Source organism: Hemibagrus wyckioides, linkage group LG05 (assembly GCF_019097595.1).
Source record: "Hemibagrus wyckioides isolate EC202008001 linkage group LG05, SWU_Hwy_1.0, whole genome shotgun sequence".
In the NCBI taxonomy this organism is placed as follows: Eukaryota; Metazoa; Chordata; class Actinopteri; order Siluriformes; family Bagridae; genus Hemibagrus; species Hemibagrus wyckioides.
The window spans coordinates 13,116,351-13,126,844 of record NC_080714.1 but is presented as its reverse complement, the minus strand read 5'-3'; the positions used below and the strand labels follow the sequence as shown (position 1 = coordinate 13,126,844).

The following is a 10,494-nucleotide window of genomic DNA, read 5'->3' as shown; positions in this document are numbered from 1 at the left end:
CGATAGAACACCTTTGGGATGAATTAAAGCGGAGACTGAGAGCCAGGCCTTCTCGTCCAACATCAGTGTGTGACCTCACAAATGCGCTTCTGGAAGAATGGTCAAAAATTCCCATAAACACACTCCTAAACCTTGTGGACAGCCTTCCCAGAAGAGTTGAAGATGTTATAGCTGCAAAGGGTGGACCGACGTCATATTGAACCCTATGGATTAGGAATGGCATGTCACTTAAGTTCATATGCGATTCAAGGCAGGTGAGCGAATACTTTTGGCAATATAGTGTATGTCACTGTTCTTCAAATACTGGATCACACATACATGTTTCAAGCCATTCCACCCCTACAAAGGATGGACTTTGAAGAGGGCAGTCAACCACCAGGTCAGACCATGATGTAGCACAGTAAGCAGGTAGCTGTGTGAATGGTGCAGCCTGTCTTCACACACCAAGAGATGCAAATTCAGGACAAAACAAAGTGGCAGAATTAGTTGGAAGCAAGTGTTTATTGAAGTTTTATAAATGGCTACTCTGTGACTGTTTAACTTGACACAGGTTGCCAAGTCAGTATTCTTGACCACAGATGGAAGAAAACTTACTTTCCTCATCATAAACTTCGACCTTTCAGTGAGTTATCGGGAACCAAATCTCTGAATGTTCTGGCTGTCAAAAAGCCATCTAATGCACTGTGCATCTAATGCACTGGACTACAGGATGTTCTCATTCCAGCAGGACAAGTGGCACAAGTTAAATGTAAAGTATTGGAAAATTGTGACCTGTCAGATCCATTTGAATTCAATCAAGAGAACACGAAAGTGGATTAAATTGATTTGGGTGATGGTCTATTGGAGGTCTGCAGGACAAAAAAGCATGCAAGTTCCAGTAGGAAATTACACCAAACATGATATTACCTTGCTTTGACAAACAGCACTTGGAAGCATACAGTTGATTGAAAAAATTGTAGAGACGGACCAAACAGTTGAAACAGCCAGTGTTGAAGTCAATAGTGCTGAGATCACTGAAGACTCTAATGATGAACGAGTGAAAGCACCATCACATTGGAATCCCACTGTGAACATCAGCAATTTGATTGAGGAACAACAACACATTGCAAATAAAATGCTTTATGAAGAATCCCTAGCATTTGCACATAATTTTGGACCAGGGCAAGGCCTATCATCAAGGTTTTGTAGCTGAAAGATCATGATAACTGACAGCCTTCAGCAGTAGGGCTGCTCCATGGGGTCTACTGTAGGAAATAGAGCTCCCCATATCCCAGCTCGCACCACCAAACGGTGATCAAATCAGACAGTGATCAGGAACTGTGAACTAGCTGACAGCTGACACTGTTTAAGAATATCACCTCTAGGCTTTTGTATTGTCACACCTTCAAGGCCTGCCCACTCAAGGCCTTTAAAACTGCAACATATGTTCCTTTTCACTGGACTTGATGACTACAGTACCATTGCAGTGTGTTCTGGTCTCCAATAAAAAATTCCCGCTGAACACTACTTCCGAGTCCCCTGGTCTGCTTTTGTGAATTCGCAACACTATGAATGGGTGCGGATACCTTTTGGGTCAACCATTGCCCCCACTGAATTTCAAAGAAGAATGGAGGATGACTGATTGATGCATGATTCACCCCGTCAGTTCTGGCATATCCCGATTCCAACTCACCTTTTACACTCCATACAGATGCCTCAGAACAAGGGCTCAGATCTGTTCTCTATCAAATGCAAGATGAAAAATTAAGTTTGAATTAAATTGAATGTGCTTTCCATGCATTCCTGAAAGAGATAAGTGCGGATGAATTGAGGAAATATCTGAAGGAATCTAATGCTGTACTTACCAGTGATAAAGAAAAAGCTCATGCATGACTGGAGAAAGCTGCACATGGAAGGAAGACTCCTATTTCATAAAACTGAGCAAAGACGTCAATTCATTCTGCCTAACCAGTATAAACAAACTGTTCTCAAGCAACAACATGACAACATGGGCCATGTTGGCGTATAAAGATGTTTGAGCCTTGCCAGAGACAGGTTCTATTGGCAGTTCATTAAAAGAGACATTGAAGCATATGTTACACAACAATGTCCATGTATAAAACAGAAAAAGCCAGCTGTACACACAAGAGCTCCAATGGGCAGCATAACAACCAGTTAACCCGTTGAGCTTGTATCTATTGATTACTTACACCTGGGTATGAGTACATCCTTGTTGTCATAGATCATTTTACAAAACAAGTCAGGAAAGAGTGTAGCTGAGAAAATTTTAATGACTTTATTCCTTGATTTGGATTTCCAGCCAAACTGCACCATGTCCATGGATGAGAATTCAAAAATGAAATCTTCAAGAGTTTGCAGCAGCTTTCTGGAGTGAGCCATTCTAGATCTTTTCTGTATCATTCAGATAGCAACCTACAGATGGTGAGAACACTTCAAGAAAGGAAAAGGAGTAATAAGGGCTTTGAGGTAAGATGGTGCTGGTCCATTCTTGGCTTTGTAGGCAAGTATCAGTGTTTTGAATCTGATGCATGCAGCTAGCAGAAGCCAGTGGAGGGAACACAGCAGTCGGGTGGTGTGGGAGAACTTTGGCAAGTTGAAAACAAGTCATGCAGCTGCATTTTGGATCATTTGCAGTGGACAAATTGCATTCAGAGGAAGACCTGCCAGGAAAGATTTGCAGTAGCCAGTCTCGAAATGACAAGAGACTGAACAAGCACCTGAGTAGCATGAAATGGCAGAATCCTTCTGATGTTGTACAGAAGAAACCGACATGAGCATGTGATATTAGTAACATGGGAGGAAAATGACAGTTGATTGTCCATGGTTATCCCAAGGTTGTGAGCAGTGGCTGAAGGGGAGATCTTGTAGTTGTTCAGAGATAACACAAGATCCTGGACTGGGGATGAGTCACCTGGAATGACCAGCAGTTCAATTTTTCTGGGATTGAGTATCCATGTGAGGATATAACTTGCCAAGATAATGAGTATAGAGGAAGAAAAAGAGAGGACCAAGTACTTGTGGGACACCAGTAGAGAGACAGCATGCAGCAGGTGTCAATCCCTTCCATGTTATCTGATATGAGCAACCATCGAGGTAGGAAGCAAACCATTCTCACTCCATTCCTTGAATTCCAAAACTCCTGAGGGTGGACAAGAGAGTACTCTGTCAAATGCTGCACAAAGGTCAAGGAGGATGAGGACAGATGACAGCTTGGCTGATCTAGCAGCATGAATACTTTCAGAGCACATAAACGGCAAAACTATTATATATGGTAACTGCCCGTGCATGCATAATTAATGCGTTATGATGACATTATAATCACGTCATGACGCAGACAATATTAAAATTAGTCCAACATTACATGTTGTCAAATATCATGATTTTTTTGTTTATGTCAATTTTATTTTGTTCTATCAATATTTTAATCAGTTCAGCAGTTAGCTGAAAATGAGTACTAAAATTATGTTAATTGGCAAAAATGGTCACAAGGGGGTGCACTTCCAACAAAAAAAACCCCTCTCATGCGGCATCCCCCAGTCATTTTGCGCCCTAGGCAACTGCCTATGTCACCTATGCCACGGGCCGGCCCTGGGTAGGAGGTTAGGCGAGATGGTCTGGAACATAGTGGAAGGGATTGGATCCAGTGGGCAGGTAGTAGGATTGCAGGACTGGATGGTTAGCAAAACCTCTTCTGTTGCTACAGTTGAGAAATTCCAGTTCAGGCAGAAGTGAAGGTTGGGCAGATCTTCTCATCTTCTCTGTATAAAACGTAGTGAAATCTTCAGCAGTCAAGGAGGATGGAGCAGGTGGATCTGGAGGGTTGAGTAGTGAAGAGAAATTGTTGTGGAGCTTTTGAGGAGCTTGTGCAGAAGCTTCAAGCTTTTCCTTGCAGAAGTCATAAGTAACATACTCGTAAAAAAATAATACATGCAAATCATGGAATTGAACACAAAATGTAAAAAATAAAACAAACAAAAAAAACAAAGAAAAGGACTTGAAATACTAAGAATTAAAAACAAACTTTTAATGAATGAACGCAACATGTGCAGACCTTTTCTGCCAATTTTTGCTTGTTATTTAATTTTCTCTTTATTTGCGGTTCACTTTTCTGTGTTCTTTTTACCAGGTTGCTAGTATGTTATACCAAAAATCACAAGTAGGGTTTTATGCAGATTATAGGGCAGGATTAAAGTCTCCATTGGTCCACTGCTTCTCAACCTACTGCCCTTCTCTAGCCAATCAGTAAAGTGACGTCACTGATGCACGACTCTGCCGGTTAGTGTCTGAACCTGTATTGAGCAAGTGAGATGGGCGATTATGCACAACTACATGTAATTGATATCAGTGTATACATTAGTTAGGTCCCTTAATTGTCCAATGAATCAGTTGTAATATGTCTAAAATGGTTCTTAAATATCCCAGTTGTTTTGTGCAAGTGTGGGTGACACTGCTTTCTTCCTAGAGGAGCAGAGTGCTGGGGTTGTGAGTTTAATTACATTTATAGCATCATTCTTCAATGCTTACATCTAATAACCTTAAATCCATCTGCAGCTTTTATGGTGGCATGCAAATCCATAATGGTGTTGATCTATCTCTAGCACACACATATAAATAAGGAGTCTAGAAAAAAATTCTAATTTAAAGAGTTATTGTCATGTCACACCTGGAGATCGAACACCAGAGGGAGCTCTCTCCTGAGTTTTGAAACCCGCTCTTCCACGTTTCCCCACGGACATAGGCACGCAGACCACTTGGCATGAAGTATCGTTTCCGTGTGAGCATACCAAACCTTTCTCTATTGTTGTTCTTGAAAATTCGTGTATGACCTTTGTTTTCTGCTTTTACGTTTTTGAATCTAGTCTAGTGTTTTGGACTTTTTGCTACGTTTACTGATTACAATTTTTGCCTGCCATGTTTGTTTTTAATAAAATCTGTATATGGATTCTACTCCTTCTGCCTCCAGCGAGTCGATACAGGATACTTTGCCTCCTACGAATCCAGTGGATTTCCCGCACCGGCACCACGTAAAAAATTCCCCCGTATGGCCCTCCCTGAGAAATTTGATGGATCTGCCGACCACTGCTGTGGCTTCCTCCGGCAGTGCGATAATTTCTTCGCACATCAGCCCGAACTCTACAGAACAGATCTCACAAGGTGTGCATTTATGTTATCATTACTTACGGGTAAAGCACTTGAATGGGCCTCAGCCATGTGGGATAGTGATCCTCAGGTTAAATCCTCAGCTAACTATTTTGCTAACTTGATTCTGGAGGTATTTGAATACTCAGAGGGAGAAAAAGACGGTCGGAACCTACTAGAATCAACTACTAGAATCATGCCAAGGCTCTAAATCAGCTGCTGAATATGCTATAAAGTTTCGTATGCTAGCCACACAATCAGGGTGGAATGAGACATCCCTGCGAGCTGTGTTCCATGAAGGCATCCACCCAGCACTACAGGCTGATTGTGATGAGTGTTGGGATACTAACATGATGCTCTTCCAGTTTATCTCCACAGCCATCCGTTTGGACAATCTGAGGTGTCAACACCACTCCGACCCGCGCTTTTACAGCTCAAGTATGCTCCTTCTTACAGGAAAACAACATCTTACAGAAATTGTACAGAAACTGCACTAATTAAAATCACAAATGACTTGTTTTTAGCTTCTGACCAAGGCTGCATCTCAATTTTAGTCTTACTTGATCTTAGTGCTGCATTCAATACTATAGATCATAATATTCTTGTAGATCGCTTACAAAACAACACTGGCATTAAAGGACAGACATTAAAATGGTTTAGATCCTACCTCTCTGATCGATACCATTTTGTAAATTTAAATGGAGAACTATCCAGTGTAATGCCAGTGAAATACGGGGTTCCTCAAGGGTCAGTTTTAGGACCTCTGCTGTTCTCAATATACATGCTTTCCTTGGGTAACATCATTAGAAGACATGGGATTAGTTTCCATTGTTATGCTGATGATACCCAGTTATATATCTCATCAAAACCAGATAAAATATCTTAATTGTCCAGATTAACTGAGTGTGTCAAAGATATAAAAGATTGGATGACTGATAATTTTCTATTACTAAATCCAAATAAGACAGAGATATTACTTGTTGGTCCAAAAAACAGTACACAGAAGCTCTCACAATTCAGCTTGCATTTAGAAAGATGTACTATTACTACTAGCTCGACAGTGAAAGACCTGCGCATAATATTAGACAGCAACTTGTCCTTATATCTCCGATATTACAAAAACAGCCTTCTTCCACCTTAGAAATATTGCCAAGCTTAGGAACATTTTATCTGTAGCTGATGCAGAAAAGCTAGTTCATGTGTTGATGATCTCCAGACTAGGCTATTGTAATGCATTACTAGGTGGTTGTTCTGCATCTTCAATAAACAAGCTACAGTTAGTCCAGAATGCAGCCGCTAGAGTTCTTACCAGATCATATAACCCCAATATTATCATCCCTGCACTGGCTACCTGTCAAGTTTAGAATTGATTACAAACAGGCACTACTTACGTACCAGGCTGTAAATGGTTTAGTTCCCACTTATCTAACCAGTCTTCTGAAATGCTACAATCCACCATGCTCTCTAAGATCACAAAGCTCTGGACTTATGGTAGTTACCAGAATATTAAAGTCCTCAAAAGGGGGTAGAGTGTTTTTGTATTTAGCTCCTAAACTTTGGAATAGCCTTCCTGACAGTGTTCGGGGCTCTTTAAAGACATATCTCTTTAGTGTGGCATACACATAATTCTGTTCCACAAATTCCAAGACTCCTGAGGTAGACAAGAGAGTCTTGTGGTTTACTGTGTCAAATGCTGCAGAGAGATCAAGGAGGATGAGGACCAATGATAGCTTGGCTGATCTAGCAGCATGTAGTTTCTCAGTGACTGCCAAAAGGACAGTCTATGTGGAATCAGCTGCTTTGAAGCCAGACTGGTTGGGATCATGGAGGTTATTCTGCAGGAGACAGTCAGACAGCTGATTATAAACAATGCATTCGAGAATTTTTGAAAGAAAAGAGAGGTTATACCGGTCTGTAGTTACTGAAGTCAGAGGGATCCAGAGCAGGTTTCTTCAGTATGGGGATAACCCTTGCTTTCTTAAAGGCACTTGGTAACTGACCAGATGTTATGGATCCATTGATGACTGTGGTGATGAAGGGCAGGAAGTCAAGCGACATGGTCTAGAGCATGGCGGAAAGTATTGGATCGAGTGGGCATTTGGTAGGATTGCAGGACTGGATGATTTGCAAAACCTCTTCTGCTGCTATGGTTGAGAGATGCTTCAGTGAAGGAGTAGCTGAATCCTGACTGTGTAATGTAGATGAAGTTGGGGCAGGTGTGAAGGTCTGGCATATCTTCTCAATCTTCTCTGTGTAAAAAGTGGTGGGATCTTCAGTGGTCAGGGATGATGGAGCAGGTGGAGTAAGAGGATTGAGTAGTGCAGAGAAGTTTTTGTGGAGCTTTCAGGGATCTTGTGCAGAAGCTTCAAGCTTTTTGTTGTAGAAGGAAGTCTTGGCAGAAGTCACATCCGAAGAGAATATGGACAGGCACGTACAGTAAGAGACGAGATCTGTGTAGAGTCAAGATTTCTTCCACTTACTCTCTGCTGTTCGTAGTTCTCTCCAATTGTTGCAAAGCACATTTGACAGCCAAGGAGCAGGACAAGAACTCTTCCTGCGTTTAGTGGACAAAGGACGGAAAAGGTCCATGTTTGAGGACGTAGGGGGGAGAGAACCATCTCCGTGACAACAGCAGACCTGTACCACCACCCCGGCCCCTAACAACTCTAGTACCAACCAAGTTAAACAAATAGTACACAAAAGTCAGAATCCTACCTTACCAGATGGAATAGATTAAAATGAAGAGCTAAAGAACACTTAAAATTAAACTCAGCTTTACCACGGCTCCCATTCTCCGGCATCCTGACCTGGCTGTTCCCTTTGTTGTAGAAGTCGATGCTTCGAGCTGTAGTATCGTGCTGTCTTGTCCCAATATCACAGGAACCGAGGGAAATTGAGCATTCAAATTCATCAAAAAAAGCTGGATTTGAACTACGTCTTTGTTTTGAGAAGAGTGCATGACTGTTAAAGAATTCCCCATCGTGTATATCATTAAGACAATTTGGTCTTTGTTGTGAATCTCTTGCCATCATATCTGTAATGTTAGGGTGCTTATAAATGGACTGTAATGTCTCACAAATTGGTATATATACAAATTTATCCTTAACAATGGTTTGGGCAAACATTCCAGTTGTTCTGTTAAGCCGTGTGGCAAATCTTGTTCCAAGAACATATTCAACAGGATCTATTTTTCCCCATTTCTCTGAAAAGTACTGCATTCTCTTGCTCTCAGTGTTTAATACCACAAAAGGATTTTGCATTTTTTCAAAACACTGATCAATTTGAGACTCAACAACACTTTTGATGGGCTCCTCTAAAGATCGACTGTTTTTCACAGATTCTTGAGTTTCACGATGAAGGTCTCCAATCACTTCTTCTAGAGCACCAACAACATAGTTAACATAGTTGTCTCTGCGACACCAGCAACTTTAAGTTCAGCTACCACTGTTGCACAACTGTTTACTATATTTGTTTTTAGGAGTGCAGACTCACAAGGTGAATTTTGGTTTGGTAAAACACATACATCGTCTAATGAAATGGAGTTGGCGGTGGATGAGCTTTTACCACTATCGAGGCGTGAATAGTCAATTGCACAACACTTGCTGAGATGCTTTCGTAATCCAGAAAAACTATAGTAAACACGTGAACAACCTCTTTGAGCACATTTTAACTTGAGACTCTTTCCTGGACAAAGGCCATGAACTAACTTAAAGTGCCTTATAAGGGCATTGGCATTAACATGCCCCTTTTTACAAATGAAACAAATCATATGCTTACTGGAGAATTCTAGCTCTTAACTTAGCCACTCTGGGATTCACCTTGGTGGTTTCAACATCTATATCATAGACAGTTGTTTGCAGAAAGCTATACACATTGGTCAATTCCTGACAGTATGACGTGCCAAAGACAAAGTGAGCTTTGAAAAGCTCATCAACACAGGCTAGTGAATTAGAAGTCTTACAGGGTAGAGCATGTTGGTCAATTACAATAAACCAAGAATGGATCCTACTTCTCTTCAGCCCAACAGCAAGTGGATATGGCTGGAGACTCTCTCCAATGCTATCCAAGTGGCCTTGGATACTGGAACCAGTCTGTGAAAGAATGAAAACACATTAGTGCCAATATCACTTAACAGTTAAAGTCAATATACAGCATGGATAAAGATACAGTGATGTCTTCCATCAAAGTTTCTGTATTACATACTTCCAAGAGATTCCAACAGATTGTTACTAGGTATGTGCTAAGTAGAAAAGAATAGCACATGAACAACAATTTGGAACAAATGATTTTTATGAGAAATTAGCAAGTCTCAGAAATAAGCAAGTTCAAGTTCACACAGTGACAGAACATTATGAAATAGTTTCATCTGATCTGCTTAATCAGTAGCTTCACCTTGATGAATTTCACAAGATGATCACATGCTTGTCTAGCTGAGATCTTTCCCGGTCTTTTGCGGCCTTGACTTGAGGGTGGCAAAAGGTGAACCAGCATCAGAATGGAAGACATGTCGCTGTCCCAACCTAGAGACACGGAAAACAAAATAAACACATTTTTTGGTTTTTAGGTAGAAGGGGTTGAGCATACCCTTCTCCTCACTTTAACTTGACTTAGCTTCGTTCGAAGATGTGCTGGTATAAATACATTAACTACTCTAGTACTTTAGTTAATACTGCACACATGTCTAATGGTTAAAGTTGTGAAATTGAAACTCTGTAGATCTGGATAAAGCTACACTTGTCATTAATGTATAACTACCTCTTAAATAATTTAAGGTATACCACAATATACTGTAGTTACCTTCTTCAATTTCAGTGGCTTCAGCATTTTGGACGAGGTCTTGGAGCTCACTAGTCTGTGTAAGGCCACGGCTCTGTTCAATAACCTTTGGTTTTATGTTGGTAGACCACTTCTCCAGCAACTTTGCAGAGGGCGCATCACCAAATAGAAGTGCAAAATCTTGATCAATCTGCCAAAGATAAATAAAGTAGGTACCACAGTAGGAAATGACTTTGTTTACCTAACGAGTCTGTGTTACTGCAGAACAACAACAGCATGTTTTTCATGTTTTAAGAATATTAGGCTCACATACCAAGCCTGGTATATCCAGGAATCGCTGAAAAATTGCTAGAATATCAGTTGACTCTTTAGGGTCATGCAGCAGCTTCTGATGATAGGCCAGTGTTAACTTCATCTTTTCCTTTACCACTGCCTCGTCAGCTGTATGGCCCACCTGAAAGTGTTTAAGACAATATGAAAACCACATTTGTAGTTCCATTTCTTTCCAAAGCACAACGCATATATACCAAAACTAGATGCATGACAGGAAATAACATGTAAAACATGCACATATCCCAG

The 10,494-nt window shown here is 40.9% G+C and overlaps 1 protein-coding gene across 1 annotated transcript; it reads right to left on the bottom strand.

Moving 5' to 3' along the window:
* Positions 1–1,151: 1,151 nt before the first annotated feature.
* Positions 1,152–10,490, bottom strand: LOC131352739 (uncharacterized). The gene is made up of 4 exons (XM_058389062.1): positions 10,229–10,490; positions 9,937–10,105; positions 9,532–9,659; positions 1,152–9,230 (listed from the first exon to the last, which is right to left on the bottom strand). Exons 1-4 carry the CDS (start codon positions 10,412–10,414, stop codon positions 8,913–8,915), a joined length of 801 nt encoding a protein of 266 aa, XP_058245045.1. The 5' UTR covers positions 10,415–10,490; the 3' UTR covers positions 1,152–8,912.
* Positions 10,491–10,494: the final 4 nt, after the last annotated feature.

Excerpts from the sequence above, each read along its gene's own strand:
- LOC131352739 (XM_058389062.1), bottom strand. The coding sequence starts at position 10,414 with ATGGAACTACAAATGTGGTTTTCATATTGTCTTAAACACTTTCAGGTG. Across the intron at positions 10,106-10,228 it reads TCCTGGATATACCAGGCTTG|ATTGATCAAGATTTTGCACT; the intron begins GTATGTGAGCCT and ends TATCTTTGGCAG. Across the intron at positions 9,231-9,531 it reads ATCTTGTGAAATTCATCAAG|ACTGGTTCCAGTATCCAAGG; the intron begins GTGAAGCTACTG and ends ATTCTTTCACAG.